Source organism: Vicugna pacos, chromosome 33, assembly GCF_048564905.1.
Source record: "Vicugna pacos chromosome 33, VicPac4, whole genome shotgun sequence".
NCBI classification, from domain to species: domain Eukaryota; kingdom Metazoa; phylum Chordata; class Mammalia; order Artiodactyla; family Camelidae; genus Vicugna; species Vicugna pacos.
The window spans coordinates 12,845,983-12,864,526 of record NC_133019.1 but is presented as its reverse complement, the minus strand read 5'-3'; the positions used below and the strand labels follow the sequence as shown (position 1 = coordinate 12,864,526).

The 18,544-nt window shown below is 40.4% G+C and overlaps 1 protein-coding gene across 2 annotated transcripts; it reads right to left on the bottom strand.

Annotated features, from left to right (window-relative positions):
• Positions 1 to 1,098: 1,098 nt before the first annotated feature.
• On the bottom strand, positions 1,099 to 18,287 carry BUD13 (BUD13 homolog). Of its 2 annotated transcripts, none has more exons than XM_015242208.3 (10): positions 18,098 to 18,287; positions 16,017 to 16,110; positions 12,646 to 12,730; positions 9,281 to 10,042; positions 7,469 to 7,773; positions 5,806 to 5,911; positions 5,313 to 5,451; positions 4,811 to 4,995; positions 4,489 to 4,570; positions 1,099 to 1,501 (listed from the first exon to the last, which is right to left on the bottom strand). In XM_015242208.3, exons 1-10 carry the CDS (start codon positions 18,238 to 18,240, stop codon positions 1,408 to 1,410), a joined length of 1,995 nt encoding a protein of 664 aa, XP_015097694.1. In that variant the 5' UTR covers positions 18,241 to 18,287; the 3' UTR covers positions 1,099 to 1,407. The 2 variants fall into 2 exon arrangements, with proteins under 2 accessions (XP_015097694.1, XP_015097697.1); XM_015242211.3 differs by having other exon boundaries at positions 7,469 to 7,686.
• Between the last annotated feature and the right edge of the window lie 257 nt (positions 18,288 to 18,544).

The following is an 18,544-nucleotide window of genomic DNA, read 5'->3' as shown; positions in this document are numbered from 1 at the left end:
GTGACATGTATTATGTGCCAGGCACTGTTCTAAGCTCACAATAAACTGACAAGGTGGCTAATATTACATCCACTCAAAGATGAAGAAACTAAAACACAGAAAAGTGGCTTATCAAGGTCACACAGTAAGATATACCTTAGATTCAAACTCAGACAGTATAGCTCCAGAGTAATTTTCTTGAAAAATTCTGCAATACTGTATCCCAGATATTACTTATTTTCAATTAAGTGTTGCCCATTTGTTCTCCAAAATGGATGCACCAGCTCAAAACTCCCCATGGGTTTTCATTTCCCATGAGAATTCACTCTCTTGCTTATTTTTGCTAAATTAATATACAAAGTAGAAACTCATTAATGCTTTGATTTCTATTTCTCTAATTCTAGTGGTAATACACTTATCAGCCATTCTGGTTCTCTGTTTAGAGTTTACATATTCATATTCTTTGCCTCTTTTTATTCTGTGTTTTGTTTTTCTTTCCAATTTACGGTAGTTCCTTCTATATTTGATCTGTTGTAAGTGTAATCCTTTGTCAGTTCTAGACATTGCAAATATTTTCTCCTAATCTATCCCCATCTTTAGCTTTGACTATAGGGTGTTTGCTGACTAGAAATCTTTTAATTATGAAGTAGACAAAGCTATTAAATCTTATGGATTGTGCTTTGGAGATCTTATTTAACAAATCTATCCTCACTCCAAGGTCACAAAGACATTCTCCATTTGTTCCTACTAGCTTTAGCATATTACCTTTCATTTATGTCTTTAATCACTTTGGGGTTTGTCTTTGCTTTATATGGTCTAGGGTAGGGATTCAACTTTGTTTCTGTCCATATAATACTCTAATTTTCTAAGCACCATTATCCATCTCTTCCTAACTTGTGATACTACCTTTATCAAGTAAAGTCTCCAAATAGCCATCTATTCCTAAGTCTAGTTTAGCAATAATTCTTATCTTCTAAGAGGAAGGATCTATCACTGGTAAAGTTTTTACTCATACTGCTTCCTAGATTAATGACAAATCCAACCATCACCCTCCAAGATCCCTGGGGGTTCAATATTAGCTTGTATTCTTCTCAAAAATAGAATATCCAATTAAGAAAATTATTTTAAAAAAATAAATGTATGTTTATTAAAAAAGAAATACCCTAACCAAGAACAAACCCTGGGACACTGAGAAATAAACGCTTCCTCTGAAAGCCAGCAACAGGCAGTGTCAGCACACCTGAGAAGTACAGGTGCCTCAGTCCAAACATCACATCTCAAATATCCTTCTGTGGTCACACCTGGCATTCAGCAAGTCGCTGGTCTGTGCGGGCCCTGATTATTAGCACAGAGGACTATTACAGCTGGATGTCTGGCTGCTCTGCATCCACTAAAACAACCCACAGCCACCCGACAGCCTCAGAAAAGTTACATATCCTCAACACTCCACTTGTAGGCAAGTTCCTCCACCGCCTTCTTGCTGGCAAGCCTGGCAAAGCGCTTCTGTTCAAATCCATTGGATCTGCAATCAAGAGATACTAATCAGCCAGAATCCTGAACTGAACATTTATTTTTGAAAAAAGAGTTCACAGTCTAATGAGAAAAAAGGAAAGTAATGCAGTCTTGTGAAAATATTTAAGAAAAGCAACAGAATCAAAAAGACAAAATCCATAATCACCCTCTTATCAGTCCTTGTTCAGATCATTCTCCCACTCCTTGGCAGCTGTTTCAAACATTTACCACTCTCTAAAAGCTCAACTCACTCTCAACTGATGTCTACATCTTGTACTTTATCCATTCATTACACAAACATTTAGTGAATTCTTAATATACGCTAGGCACTGAGTCATGAAAACAAGTATGACATAGCACCTGACCTGATGAACTCACAGATTAGTGGAGGAGACTGACATCTAAACAAATAATTAAAACAAAAAGCATAAATTAGGATAGAAATACGCACTGGGTATCATGGAAGCAGAATGGGGATCTTACTCAACTTGGGAAGGGGATGAACAAGAATGGTCAGGAAAGGCTTCATGGAGGGGACGCCTACCCTGAGTCTGAAAAGACAGTTAACCAGAGGGCCAGAAGGATCAGGAGGGCACTTCAGGAGACAGCACAGCACCAGCAACAAGAGCAAAGGCACAAGAATAAAGATAGCCTGGTACATGCAGGGAACCAAAGGCAAACGGGTGTGGCTGGAGCCTAAAGTATGAAGAGGGGGCAGCATGAACAAAGTTAGGAAGGTAGCAGAGGCCAAATCATAATGAGCTCCGCAGGCCATGGTAAAAAGCTTAGATTTCATCTACTAGGAATAAACTTAAAGCAGGAACATAAACCGCATTTCAAAGAGGTCACTCTGGAGGAGACTGGAGGCAGGAAAGTTACTGCATTGTCCAAGCAACAGATGATGAAAGCGATGATAAAAAAGAGGGACAGAGAGAAAACACAGAAGGACGTAACACAGCGGCTGATCAGGTATGTAAGAGCAGAGGGGGAGGAGGCAAGTTTGACTCACAGGCTAACAATTTCAGCGACCAGATGAATGAGGCTGCCACTAACCAGGACAGAATACAAGAGTAGGAGCAGCTTTAGAGTAGGGGAAGCTGATGAGTTCAGCATTGAACACGTTGCACTTAAGGTGCCACAAGCACATATCGATAGAGAAATCCAATGCGTAGCTAAATACTCCAGGCTGGAGTCTATAGATTTGGGAATCACGTACATATAGCTGGTAACTGAAGGTGTACTAGACAAGATTCGGCCAGAGAGAGCACGTGGACTGAGAACAGCTAAGGGTTACAGATGGAGCCCCGAGAAACACTGAAGAGGACAAAGAGTAAGAGAAGTTCAGAAAGGTGGCCAAGAATAAGAGAAAATAACCAGAAGCGGGGTGTCACGGAAGCCAATACAGGGGTGAACTTCAAGGAGTGGACCTCAATTCCCTTCTAATACCACGTATTCTATCTTCTTATATAAGCTTCTTGAAAGAGCCTGTATTTACTGTCTATACTTTTTTCTTATTTTTAATTCACTCCTTAACACATTAGAACCTGGCTTTCATTTCTCTGTGCTACAGAGTTAGCTCTCTTTTAAGTCATTAATACCAAATCCAGTGATTTCTCCCTCTCACTAAATCAGTCCCCAGGTCCTGCCACCTTATCATTTAACCAACTTTCTACTTTCTTCTCTCTCCGTTCTTACCACCACTGCCACGGCTCAGACCTCCATCACCTTTAGCCTACTGCAACAACCTTGTATCTTGTCTCTCTACTTCCAGATCTGTGTCTTTCAAATCCGTCATATGACTGCTATCATGCTTCACTTATCTAAAATGTAGAGCTGCTGTTAATCCATCCACAAGAGAATTCAAAGTTTCCACAACGTATCATTCAAAATGTTCAGTATACATTTAAAAATGGCCAGACATGTACAGAAAAATAGTAAAATGTGATCACACTCAAGAAAAAACTACGAATAGAAACCAACCCTGAGATAACTTAAATGCTGCAATTAGCAGACAGGACTTCAAAGCACCAATTATAAATACTCAAGGAAGAATAAAATGGCTCATAATGAATGAATGGGTGGGAAATCTCAACAGAGAAATATGTTAAGCGGAAACTTGAGAGCTGAAAAACACAATAAACTAGTTGAAACAAACATTCTGATGTCTACTATTAGCCCAGACACTGAGATTTGCAAAAATGTAAATCAATGCTACTCTTCTCACTTTTTTTTTGGTTTGGAAAATATATTTTTCTTTAAAAATAGGGTAATTAAGCTAATGTAGTAGCTTTCTTAAAAAAAATAATAAATACTCTTTAAACACCTTAGTTTAATTTCTAATATGGTAAGTATTAACAGATATAATCCAGATAAACAAAAGTTTTTGGGTCCTCAATAAGTTTGAAGAGTGTAAAAGGGTCTTGAGATCACAAACTTAGAGTGACTGTGCTAGATGCTAGAACAACGTCCTTTAGCAGCAAGAGACAGGATCTAACGTGACTTTGCATAGCAGCACATATAGTTCACCCATGACAACAGGCAGAAAGCTAGTGTATATGGGTAGAGATGCAGGTAGGTGAACAGACAAGATGGTGGGCGTCAGGGAGACATTACAATAACTCACTCCTAAGGCAGTGGAGAAAAGGTTCAAGGGCTACATTTAAAGATACAACACAGAGAAGGCTAGAGACTAGCACCCCTCACTCATCCCCTCTAAACCTTTAGACAAGACCAAGTCAAAAGCAAAGGGTATCTTATCTGGACCACCTGAGCTGCTTGTCCAGAGCTATAAAAAGCTTCAAAAAGGAATAAAAGGAAGAAATGGCATGTTCTATGCATGGGAAGTAGAATTGAAAAACAGAAGCAAGCAAACTGCATATTATTAACCTTGTGATTGGAGTAGAGAATGAGGCAGAGTGCAGAATAATTGGAGAACAGTTAGGGAAGGTTAGGGTTAGATGGGAGAGAAAACAAACTGTAGCAAACACTCGGGCTCACCTGTCCACTCCATCCCAGCGATATCCAGGCCAGATATTGAATCTGTTGGGAGGAGGTGCTGGGCCACTGTAGCGAGGTCTCACTAATGACAGGGGAGAGAGAGAAAAGTTAGTTCCCGATATAATTCAATTCAGAGCTGGATGGCAGGGGGAAACATTATTTAATACAGAAATCTCTATTGAGTTAAAACTAAATTCCCAAATACAAGGACTCTGAAATTGTACAGGGAAGCCTTCCTTGCACGTAGCTATGTATCATAACCTAATGGTTCTTCCTCTTCACGTAAGTCACCTCTATCACTGATGATCCCCAGAAGGTTCACCTTTCTTATTCTTGTTCTCCTTGGCCTTACTCTTCTTGATAAGGTTGGCCATGGGGTCCCCCTCTCTTTCTTGCTCTCTCAGCATCCGATCCAGATCTTCATCATCGATGTAGCGGGCCAAAGGCTTCTGCATTTCCTTCATTGCATCCTCCACATTTTGTTGCTGCTGCCGGCTCTGGGCAAGCCTGGACAAAAAGAACCAGGAGTGTCTGCTATGCTGTTTAACGCTTCCACTCTTAGGCTGAGATGGACTGGCCTGCTACACTTGGAGAACCTCCTCCTTCCAGCAGCCTAGGCCAAATACTGAAAAGCGTAAAATTCCTAGAATACCAACTGGGAGTGTGGAATATGTCAGGACCTTAGAAAGAGACTGAGCACACTGAAGTTCCCATACCTGAAAACAGCTCTGAAGGCAGAACAATGAACTAACTGGTCGAAAGAGTATAGAAATGACTGCCTCCAGTCACTGCCGTCTTGCTTTCCCTTTCCATGGTTCTCTTACCCTTTTCCCCACTGAGCATACAGCTCATCTCGCTCCGAATCCTTCTCTGCTTTTCTCCTCTGCTCTAAACGTTCCAGTTTCAAATTCCTTTTCCGACCAGACTTATCTCGAAATACAGTTTCAGCATATTGGAATTCAGCTGCAAAGGAAAATCATATTTTTAAAGATAAACACCAGTTATCAAAATCAGAAATTAGTATATTCTAACAGCTGAAATCAACCGCCTGGGATTCTGATGCTGGATAAGAACTTTCACAGCCAGACTACATGTAGTTCCCACCAATATCTAAGTGCATATTGGTGATGAGCCTAAAAACATTTTTCAAGAAGGAAAAGAACCACTTGGACCCAATGAGAAGTTAAAATAATGCATAAAACCAGAAATGAAATTTGATAGCAATTAAAAGTTTTAAATATCAGGTAGAATAAGCTACATTAAAAAAAATAAAAGCTACATGAGTCTTGACTGGCCTCTGCACTGTCACATTTTTACCTTCAAATGCCACGGTTTCTTGGTCCCGTCTCTCAAGCTCCTGCTGCTCTCGCTGTATGTCAGTTAACACCAACCCAGTTCTAGCCCCAGAGTACATGTGCGCAGCCTATGCAATGGAAAAGGGAGCATCCAGCGTTAACGAGACGACGCAGCAGCAGGCTCCACAGGTGTAGGTACACAGTTACGTACACTTCTGTCTGGTGACCGGCAATAACCAAACCAAAAACTCTAGCTTTATGTTCTCACTATCAACAAGATTCACAAAATAGAAAAGAAGAAATAAAGCTGAATTTCATGGAAAATTAATAGTACTGTCAAGTTTAAGAGTAAACAGAAACACAGACCAACAGGATACTGAAGGGAAGGCTAAGAATCTGTGCTTCTGACTTTTCAGCATGTTCACCACACACACGAAGACTCACTCTCAGGTCACCTGATCAGAAACCGTACCAAGCTCTTAAGTCCTCCAGTAGAGACCAACACTGGTAAAAATTCCATTTAAATCACAAGGTCAAGCCAATCTAAGATCGTTAGATCTTAGATATATTTCAGAATAATGACAAGATATGACCAAATCAAAACATTTTCACTAAAGTCCACTCTACAGAAAGATAACAAACCAACCCACAATTGATGCATACAATTATATGCTTAAGTAACGTGCTAAATTTGATTAATATTAAATTGTCCATAGAGTAAACAGACACAAAACGTCAAGGGGTCCAGTCAAAACACAGACCTCACTCTGTTCCCCGGAAGAAAACTGCCCTTCCTGGGTTAGGGGCGGGCTGGTCTACCCTTTACGAGGCCTACGCGGGCTTTGGGGAGACTCACCTGAAAAGTCTGTGTTGGAGGAAACGTGCACGCCTCAGGCTCTACCATTTTGTCTCCTAACTCACTGGAATAATTCCTTTACTAGTACTGATGTCCTGTACAACACAATTACTCAGGATTCATGAGGACTTTTTTTGCTAATTTAGGCTTCATCATAGATTTAAAATAATACAAAATACTGACTTCTCAGGTGACACGATTTCTAAAAGTAGTTTTATATTTTAAGTGCCTCTCGTTAAGCTCTGGATATAGAGACCTACAGTCCAATTTATGACAGTAATTGCTTACACTAAACACTTACTTTGTCCCAGGCACTGTGCTAAGAGTTTCACTTACACTAACTCATTTAATTCTCACAAGAACCTTATAAAGTATGTACTACTAATGTGCACATTTTAAAGATGAAGAAGCTGAGATTAGAGACAGTATGTATTTTCCTCGTATCTCACAGATGGTACACAGAAGAAGTCAGATTCAAATACGCGACAGGTTTGACACAAGGTTTGTGCTCCTAACTCCACTCTGTAAACTACAGTTCTCAGTTTATTCATAAGAAAACAGAAGTTTCTGTGGACTTATTAAAATGAGATTTGTGAAACTAAGAGGATATAAAGGCAGAAGCTATTTAGGAAATCTGGTATTTGCAAGTTCATCTGGGCTGGGCTACATGCAGTCCTTCCTACCTTTAGAGAGAAGAAAAGAGGTCCTCTGAGCTAGGTTTACTGTACCACTAAGAGATACCTCTTCCTCCTCTGGGACCTCTGAGACTTGTATAAGCTATAAGACAAGAATTACTCTAAAAAAAGATATGGCTCCTGAAAATTTCTACCTTCTTTCCCAGAGGCTGACTCCTTCGAAGTGGAGACAGATCGGAATCAGAAGATTTGGCCCTCTGTTTCCTCCTCGGTGGAGAGAGGTCAGAATCAGAGCTCCGGTGTCTAGGTCTGTTCCGTGGAGGTGACAGATCTGAATCAGAATCCCGGTGCCCTGAACTTTGTTTCTGCCGTGGAGGAGAAAGATCTGAATCAGAGGCTTTCCGACTGTCACCTGGGTAGGAAGAAGAGTCCAATTTGTCACTCTGAGATCTTCTGGGTGAAGAACTTGTATGAAATTTCCTATGGCTGGGGGAAGAGCCTAGAAATTGAAGAATAACATCTTTAATCCCCTTGGCAGAATCTAAAACAAGAATTTACCAGGCTAACCTTCAATATTCATTGAGTCCTCTCATGAGGAACCATCACCAACCTAAATGCAAGTACAAATGCCTGGGGAGAAGATCAAAGTCAGAGACAACTTTAAAAACCCACAGGCAGGATGTGGAGTTCTACTCCCGAGTTACTAGTGACTGTGACTGCTATGTGAGATCTCAGCATACTCGTCTGTGCCATATTTACCCACACACAGAAGGGGCAAACAAACTGCACTCAGATCTCAGTGCTGCGGTAAATGTTAAGACTACCTAGAATATACTGTGATGTCCTCAGACTAGAAGATAACAATGTATTTGAACTTGAAAATTCAAACAGTACCTAGAACACAAGGTAGAATAAACAAACTTACAGTTACCAGAAAAGGGGGGGAAGAGAATGGGTGGGAAAGGATAAATTGGAAGTTTGAGATTTGCAGATACTAACTACTGTATATAAAACAGATAAACAACAAGTTTCTACTGTAGAGCACAGGGAACTATAATCAATACCTTTTAGTAACCTATAATGAAAAAGAATATGAAAAGGAAAATATGCATGTACATGTATGACTGAAACATGCTGTACACCAGAAATGGATACATTGTAAACTGACTGTACTTCAATTAAAAAAAAAAGATAAACAAATTTCACCTCACAGGCTTGAGTTGCAGACATAAGTATCAAAAACCACCTCCCCAAAAGCAATCTGAAATAGTCTTAAAATAGTCTCAAAAATATAGAACCCTCTGACCCAGTAAGTCAATTTCTACTTAGTTTCCTAGGAAGCATAACTAGAAGTTACTTCAGTTTCTAGGAAATCTATCTAGAAGTAGATAAGAATCCCGAACAGGGCAACAGTTTATGTATAAAGATGTTCGTTACAAAATCAAAAACTTAGAAATAATAACCTAAAATATGCAATATTAGGGAAATGGTTAAGTAATTCTATGTAACAGAACACCAACAAAAACTATATTAACAGAGATGTTTTATGACATGAGCGAGTGAAAATACCAGGCGAGACCATACATGCAATATGCATTTACTGCACAGACAAGTCTCAACTACAGCCAAAATAAATTTTTAAAAAAGGCTAAAAAGAACACTGGATACAACACCAGCAGTGACTGTCTCAGAATAACAGAATTTTGTATGACCTTTTTCTATTTCTTTACATATTTCTATACATTCTAAAGTTTCTGCAGCAGACGCGCAGTACTTTTATACGGGGTGGAGAGAATAAACAAAAGGATACATAAAGATATCCTCCCTGCTACTAGGAATTTTTAACTCTCCTCAGCCCAATCTCTCACCATTTCCCTACAGTTTTTAAACTTCTCCAAAACTCCATTCTCATTTCTAAAGATCACAAATATCTAATAGAGCAACTAAGAAGTCCAAAAGAAAGCACTTAGGGAGTAAGTCCCTCTTATGGGCAATCAAACGCTCACCTTTAGAATCATGCTGCTTACTTCCAGACTGGGACCTTGCTTGCTTTCTTCGTGGAGGAGAGAGGTCCGAGTCATAGTCATATCTGCTGTTCTTTGGGAGTGAGGGATGAGAGGGTCCTGGCCCTTTCCAATGTGGAGAAGTTTTGCTAGAGGCTCTTTCTGGGGCTTTGCTGCTTTGGGTTCTGGGCAGTGAAGGAGGAACATTAGAAGCCAAATCAGGGGAATCATGACGGGCCCTCCTGAGCTGTGATGTGTCCACAGAGTCGAGAGTCCTTCTAGGTTGAACTGTGTCAGGGGAGCTGTTACGGGCCCTTCTCAGGGGAGAGCTATCTGAGGAACTGTGGTGGGCTCTCCTAGGAGGAGATGGATCTGGTGTGTCATGACGGGCCCTCCTAGGAGATACACCTGAAGAATGACGATGAGGCTTCCTGAGGGGAGAAGGATCCAGTGAATCATGATGGGCCCTCCTCAGGGGAGATGGGTCTGAGTCATGATGGGGCCTCCTGGGGGGAGACAGATCTGGGGAATCATGACGAACCCTTCTAGGAGGAGAAGGAGCTGGGGAGTCGTGATGGACTCTCCTTGGAGAAGAATCTGGGGTGTCGTGACGGACCCTCCTTGGAGGAGACGAATCTGGGGTGTCATGACGGACCCTCCTTGGAGGAGATGGATCCGGGGTGTCATGACGGACCCTCCTTGGAGGAGACGGATCTGGGCTATCATGATGGAAATGTCTGTGTGAAGGTAAATCTTCATTGTGGCCTAAACACAAATAACAAAGAGTCAGATTCCCACAAATGCTCTGTTCACCCCCAGTAATCAAAGTTTAAAAAGATGTCTCAGCAGCACACATCTCAAAACTACTCAGAAAGCCCGAACGGTCTGTACAACTCTCTTACTTAGGGGTAGTAAGCCAGCACTCAACAATACCTTGAGAATAATCTCTCCGATTTGCCTAACAAGCCATGAATCTGCAAAGCATTCTGAATATATTTTACATATTACACACTGTAAGGTAAGCAGGGCATATATCCTTATTTTACAGACATAAAAACAGACACTCTAAGAAGCTGAGTGATACCTTACCTAGGTTCACACCTACTAAGATGAAGCGACAGGCTAGAACCCCACTCTTCTAACCCCTAATCCAGTGCTTTTCCCAAAACCTCATTTGTGCAGAGCTCCTCAGCAGAGGAACCTACTCATACTGAGCATAGATAATTCATAGTTTATACTCACTCTTGTTTCAAAAGGCAAAATGACTGACTCTGTGCCACATCAAAATGAAATGCTGTTAACTATTTAATCCATGCCATCGTGCTTCTTATTAGGGACAGAGAGAGCACCAGAAAGAAAGAAGGGTCAGCATTTACTGATCACCTATTGCATGCCCATGTTGTATATAGATTACCTCATCTAATTCTCACAAGCAGCCTAAGAGATAAATAGTTATACTCATTTTATAGATGAGAAGTTGATACTCAGAAAGATTAAGTAAATTGCCAAAATCATACTGCTAATAAGTGGCGGAATGAATATCCAAATCCAGATCTGACTCCAGAGTCCATATGATAATCTTCAAAAAGTAAAGAGTTTGCGACTTTCAATGTTCAAAGGCACAGCAGAATGAAATGTTTATAGCAAATAAGGTCATTTCCAAAACCCAGTTTCTCCTCTTCCTCTAGTTCTTATCACTGAGCTCCAAAAACAAATAAAATACAAATACAAAAAAAAAAAGCTGAGTAGGCCCCAATGACTACCTGTTAAACGGATGAATGAAACCAAGTGAACTCTTTTACTTTGGGGAACAGGCCTATCTGATTGGAATCCATCCAGAGAAAAGTGCTGACATCTGTGGAATACCTGATGATTAATCTATAAGGTTGATAAATTCCAATGTATTTATAAAAAGGAAATAAGGGTCAGAGATCAGTGAGGATATTTCCAGTAACAAATGGGGATGGGCCATTAAGAGTGAAGCAAATGGAAAAAGAACTGTTTGTGTGTGTTTGTGTGTGTGTGTGTGTGTGTGTGTGTGTGTGTATCACTTCCTAGGCCTATAGATAAGGAGTTCAGAAGATCCTCTCTGAAAAAAGGATTATGAAAAACACTGGAAACACAACTACAGGATACACCTGAAAGTAACAGATTAAGAGTGAACAGGATTCTGATAAAAGAACAGTGATAAAGTTTTCATTCATAAAACATAATAATAATGTACTAAAAATTAACTGAGGCCATAGTGATTATTAACCTATAGCCAACTGTCACTTTTGTTATGCATTTTTCTCTAAACAGAATTGTAGGATAATTAAACTAAAGGCACAAAATATAACACAGAGAGAACAAATCCTGTTCAGAAGTAAAGTCTTATACCCTCCATGTATGAAAAACAAACATGTATCAAGGGTAAATTGGAGTTAAACAACTATCAAGAAACAAGATCTGTGTTTATGGAGGAATGAACAGGGCAAGTAAAAAACCAGCTCCCTTCCACTGGCCACACAGAGCTCAAATGACTGCTAGGACCAGGGCTGCGACTCAGTGGGACTAAGTCTGTGTCTCTTACTAAGCAGACCTACCCACTAAGTTTTTGGAAAAGGGAAAATGACTGCTAAGCCCCCAGTGATGATTTAGCAAAGAGCAGTAGGCTGCAAGAATCAAGACTCTATTTGCAATTCAAGAAATATTTATTAACAGCCTTTCCTGGTACTGGGCAGTGGGAATACTAAGGCAAATAAGACCAGGCCTCGTTTCTGCCCAGACATAACAAATGCCTTCTGCCTAATTTTCAAGAATTCAAAAAATCTTCTAAATAGGGAGTTAAATTATTGGCCTAGGGAGAGGATGCAGAGTGGGCAAGTGGAGGATAATGCACTGTAAAATACCAAAATTCAAGGGAAGACCAATGAAAGATTTACCAATATAAAGAAAAAGGACAGAAAACATTGGTCCTTAGCCCATACATGAACTACATCATGCTGGGAGAGGAGAGAGCTTGCTGAAGTCTCCAAACTCTGTTCCTCAGATTCTTGAAAATACCTGCAAACTCCTGCCTGTATACTAAGTGCACTCCTATTCTGGGGCAGAGAGGAGCGGGTGCTCAAAGTCCCCCAAAGGAGTCACCTCCTAACCTCAGAAACCCTAATACCAATACATAAGTAGAAGAGGAATACTTGGTTTCTCAGTTTCCAAGTCTTATTACTACCTTGCAAGAAGTTCTGAATTCTTTTTCACTTATATTCTTCAGGATCAATGACATAAGAAAACAAACTATGTATTCCTTTAAGAAGAAAAGTGTAGAACAGAGAAAAAGGCTTCCTCTATAAACGGGGAAATCAGATTTATCTATTGTTGGAACTCACCTCCCAGAAGCTTCCATTTGGCACTCGAACGAAAGACTTCCATCTGCTTTACCTCTTCTGGCCTCTCATCCACAAACTCAGCCACCTGTGGAGGGAGAGCAGTATGTTGAGGAAACCCACAGGATCCAGCCAAGGGGCACCGATGTCTCAGGGACCAGAAGCTATGACCATTCCCATTCCTAAAAATACATGACACACACAGACCCAAAATGACCATGAAGAAACACACAGTGGTCCTCAGTTACATTTGCTCCATGAACATGTGACTGTCACTGGATGGTTTAATTACAGATCTTTCTCTGACTAATCAATTTCCCTCCAAGGTTAATTACTTTCATTACAAACCTTTTTTATTAACCTACTAGGTAGACAACTGCCACTTGTAAGTTAAAAGTTAACTTCTTTCACCTTTCTTAGTTTACATTCAGAGTGAAAACACAGGCATGCTCTGTGTCATACCTTCATTCATCAAGGCTTCAGGTTCTTTGTGAAAGCCTTCTTGTTGTAGGTAGTCATAATGATAGGTTCTCTTGAATCCAACCAAAAGAATTCATTAAGATGTACACAGAATCAGAGACGCTTTAAGGGATAAAACTATACTTTATATCATCCAAATTCCCAAACAAATCTGGAATGTTCTCTATAGAGTCCTTGATAAATGATCATTCACCGAGTCCTCCCTGACAGGGAAACATTTCACTGGCAGGGAACTAGTTATATTACAAGGCAGACCACTACATTTTGGGGCTAGAAAGTTCTTCGTTATTTGGACGCGTATCTACCTTCATGTAACTTCTTCCCATCAACCCTAGTTTCTGACCTCTGAAGCAACAGATCCCCTTTCCACATGACAGCCCTTCAAAGATGGCTGGCTTAATAAATTCTAGATATAAAGGAGCAACTATGTGCAAGGCACTGTGTTTCGTGCTTTTCTTATTCAGTCGTCGCAAAAACCCCACAAAGAAAGGCTCCACATTACTAAAGAGCTCAGAGAAGTGAAGTAACTTTTTCTTGATGTTAAAAGATAGTAAGTGGCAGAACTGTATTTCTAACCCAGGTCATAATTCCCCTCTACTTCTTCTCTTCTCCCAAGATCCTATCATCATTCTTCACATAATCTAGTTTTGAGGTCTCTCATTGGGCATTAAAAACACAGGCTTAAAGCAAGATGAACAGAGATCTAAATACCAGCTTTGTTACTTAATATTTTGTGTTTGTAATATACTTTGTGTAACCTTTGGCAAAATATTCTAAGCCTCAATTTCCCCATTTGCAAAAGTACAATCAAAGGATTGCTATGAGGATTCAATGAGATAATTCATGTAAGCTCAGCAGAGCTCAGTACATGGTAAATTATACCTATTACTCTTGCGCTCCCACTGCTACTGTGGTTGTCCTAATCATTTTACCGTTACTAATGGTGGTGCTGATCTTGCAGTAACAAAAGTGAATTTAATAATCAAGATCTGTTTTAACCAGCATAGAGACCAGTGAGGCTAAAGCTTCCCTTGTTTCAGTTCTAGGACAATGATAAGAGCAAAAGGCAACACTCTAAAGGAGAATTAATAGAGTTGACTATATAAAAATTAAGACACTTAAATATCAAAAACTATTATAAATGAAAAAGCAAATGATAAAATATACTTATGACATGTAAGAGATATTATTGTTACACAAATAGCAAATAAATCAAAGGAAAAAATTAAAATTCCAATTTTCTAAAAAATGCACAAATACAAGAAATTCATAAAACACAAATGTCCAATGAACAAATAAAAAATTATTCATTTCACTATTTTTCAAAGACACAGGATACCATTGGTTCACCTGCCAAACTGGAGTAAGTCTGCTGTTGTTTTTATTAATGCTAATAATGCTCCAGTATTGATGGAGAAATGGGGAAACTGGCATTCACATATACCTCTAGTGGGAGTGTAAACTAGTACCACCTTTTGGAAAGCAATATGGGAAAGAGCTCAAAAGGGATCATTCTCTCCAACCTACTAATTTCACTTCATGAGAATAAAGAAATAAGCAGATTCCTACAATGATTTAGGTCTAAGATGCTAATCAGAGCTGGAAACAACTCGTATGTCCAATAATAGGACAGGTTAAATTAATATACACATTGAACTACTATGCAACCATTAAAAGTCACATTCTCAAAGAATATTTTAAAGTCTTATTGAAGTATTGATAACATATTATTAAATGAAAAAGCAGGCTCCATAATCATATGTACAGTATGATCTGAATTATATTTTAAAAAATAAAATATAATGAGTTAATAAATAAAATCTATGAGTTAAAGAGGGATGCACCCAAATGCTAGCAGTTGTTATCTCTAGATGGTCACATTATAAGTAAGTGATCATTATATGCTTTTTAAAACTTTCAACTTTCTTATAATTCCAAAACATTCTATAATAAATATGAACTGCTTTTATAAAAATAAAATATAACAACAAATATTGTAAATATTAATCAGGTTTCAGTAATTCATTCTGACTGAAATTACACTGGTTCCTTATGATCACTATTTCCCATCTAATTACTAACAAATCTTCTTTTAAGTGACCTAGTATAGAAATGCTGGGGATTAACATTAAATATACTTACCTGGAACTCATCTTTACAACCTTTTAGTATAATACAGCCTAACAACAGCTCTCTTTTTCATCACCTTGTTTCTCAGCAATTCTGAGCACAGGTCCCATGACGATACCAACACTAACTTATTTGCTTATGCTGTTAACCCCCTGGCTCTTACTCATCCTTTGAAACTCAATTCAGATATTTACATCCTTTGTGGAATTTCCCAATGGAATAAAAAGTGTGCTACCTTCCCTGTGCTCTAATAGCACTTGATGCATATGTAAACAACATCTCTTACATTTATCATACGGCTCAAATCATTTGAAACTGTCTTTCATTCTAGGGTATGACCTCTAAAGTATAGACACTGTGTTCTGTTAATTTACATATCTCCAGTACTCAAGGTATACAATTTTAAAGCTTAGCTGAATCAATGAACAAAGAGAGCAAATAAAAAGTTTCCTATAATTGAAATTGTGCATTGTTTCTGAAGTAGACTCCAACAAATTGAACCATGGCTAACTCTAATCATGGCTCTATCACTGACACTAAGGAGTCCTGCCTCTCTCTGTGATTAGTTCCCATATCTAAGCTGATGGATCCTCTAAAACAAAGACTGTACAGGCATCATCAAAGAAGATTATTTTAAAATAGTTCTTAGAAAATGTCACCTCTTCTCTGCCCTCAACTTTCCCCTTCATAAATCTATCCTGCATTGGGAGTCAAGATTGAGAAGCTTGGATTTCAAAGTCCTCACAGCCTCAAAAGATACATACCACAGGCAAATCCCCATCATCTTCCTCTTCCACCTTTTCCAGTTTAGTGGTGGAGATTGAAGTCCAGCTCACATCATCATCCACAATCCGCATTCTAAATGTGAAAAGATAAAAGATCAAAAGAGAAGACTCACTCTTGGATAACAGCCTACAAACACTTAACCTATTGGTTTTAGGATAAAGCTCAAAATCCTACAAGATCCTGCATGGTCTAGTCTTTGCCCATGTGGCCAGCTTCATCTGGTACCACTGCCTCCTCAGTTCACTACTCGCTGGTCATCTTTTGGTGCCTAGAGTGAGCCAAATTTCTTTCCAGATCAGTTTCACATACCCAGTTCCTTCCCTCTGCCTGACCTACCTTTCTCATTCTTTACTGGGAAACTCTTACTCATTCTTAAAAACCTAGCATATATATAACCTCCTTGAGCATGCATACCTAACTTGACTATTTGACTATTCCCCCTTATCCCTTCCAGCTAGGAACCCCTGTTACACATTCTTGGAATACTTTCATTTCATTTATTACAAAAGAAATAAATCAACAGGTTGTTAGCTTGTTTAAAGGCTGTAGTCCCATTAAACTATAAGCTCCATCGGAAGAGGGACTATGCCTCTTTCATTCACAGTGATATCCTCAATACCCTGCAGTAATTGGCATAGAAAAGTATTCAATACGTGTTTGTTACATGGTTAAACAATGGATGAGTTCAAATGATAACAATGACCACCGTGATGTACTTAGTTATTATTTGAAAAGCCAAAATCACTAATCACAACAACCATTTAATATAAGTGATATCATTCAGTATTACTTTCACTTTAAAGATACGGAAACCGAAGCTTAAAGACATGAAACATTTTGCACAAAGCCACACAGCCCAAAAAATGGCACAGCTAGGATGCAAACTCTGATCAGTGTTGCTTCAGAACTCAAGCTAATTTCATTACATGGCACTGCCTCCAAAGGATCCACACAAGTCAGAGGGGCAGGAAGACAAAAGGCATGAATAACACAACCAAACCAGGAAAGGAACTGGATTAGTTCTTTGGAACTATTTGAATTTACTGGGTATATTAGTTTCCTAGGGCTGCCTAACAAAGCATCAAGAATCGGGTGGCTTAAAACAGCAGAGACATATTCTCTCACAGCTCTGGAGGCTTCAAGTCTGAAATCAAGGTGTCCGCAAGGGAATGCTCACCAGAAAGGCTCTAGGGGAAGAGCTTTCCTTGACTCTTCCAACTTCTGGTAGCCCTGGCCATACCTTGGCTAGTGGTGACATACATCCACTAGGGTTTCAGCCTACATCTTTACATGGTCGTTTTTCCTCTATACCTGTTTCCGTGTCCAAATTTCCCTCATCTTAAAAGGACACCAGTCATACTGGATTTAGCACCCATCCAAACCCACTATGACTTTACCTTAATTACATCTGCAAAGACCCTATTTCCAAATGAGGTCACTTTCTGACGTTCTGAGGTCAACTGGAGAGGAAAGGGCACTATTCAACGCAGCACACTGGGCCACACAAGTTTTCTCGCTTGAAAAATGGGGAAAACAACAATATGTACTTCATGGTAGTGTTATGAAGCTTAAATAAATTCATTTAGGTCTAAAGTACCTAGAACGGTGCCTGGTGCACGACAAGAACTGTGTAAATCTTATTGTTAGGAGGACAAGTAAGAGTAACAGGAAGAAAGCACAGGTCTCTGACTCAGGTCCATAATCTTTGGGATTAGAGAACCCCACAGACAGGTTCTGGGCCCTAAATATCCAAGCCCAGAGCCTCTGAATTCGCTCCACCATTATTCTCAGGGCACAATATTCATTCTCTACGCCTTTGACGAAATGCTACAAAGGCGGGAAAATAGTGAAAGTTACCGCCTGGCCTGAACACATCGAAGATTCTGCCCAGGGGCGCGAGGAGCGGCCTGAGCGGGCTCCGGGCTCAGACAGTGTCTGGCGAGCAGTCAGAAGAGCGGGGCCGCGGGCGAGGAGCCCAGGAAGAGCCGGGCCGAGGGCGGAGCTGGGAAAGTGAGGGGCGGCGAACCGCGCGGACCCCGCGCCACCGGGGCCAACTCACCCCTTGCCGCCGGCCCCGCCAGGCTTCGGCCGCTTTTTGCGACGCTTGCGGCCGGACTCAGGGCCCCCGTCGACGCCGGCATCTGCCCCAGACAAATAACGCTTCAGATACTCGGCCTTGGAGAGCAGCGGAGCTGCCGCCATGGCAGCGGCGCGGGCGGGGAGACGGCTCGGCGCTGGGGACAAACTTCTTGAACGCGAAACAGACGGCCGCGACTCGGGGGGCGGGGCCAGGACCGGAAGTGGGTGTGTTTGGAACCGCCCAGGCTGACAGGTGAGAGCGTTTGCAGAAACACGCCTGCTTCTCGGGCCCAGTCTGCATCCCTTAGATCGCACAACTGCGCTTCTTCTTTGTCCGTCCCTCTGCTCATTCAACAGACCACACAGCAAGCGCTGTTGGAGCCCCGAGGCTACAACCACGACCCCAAAAGACCTCTGCCCCCAGCAG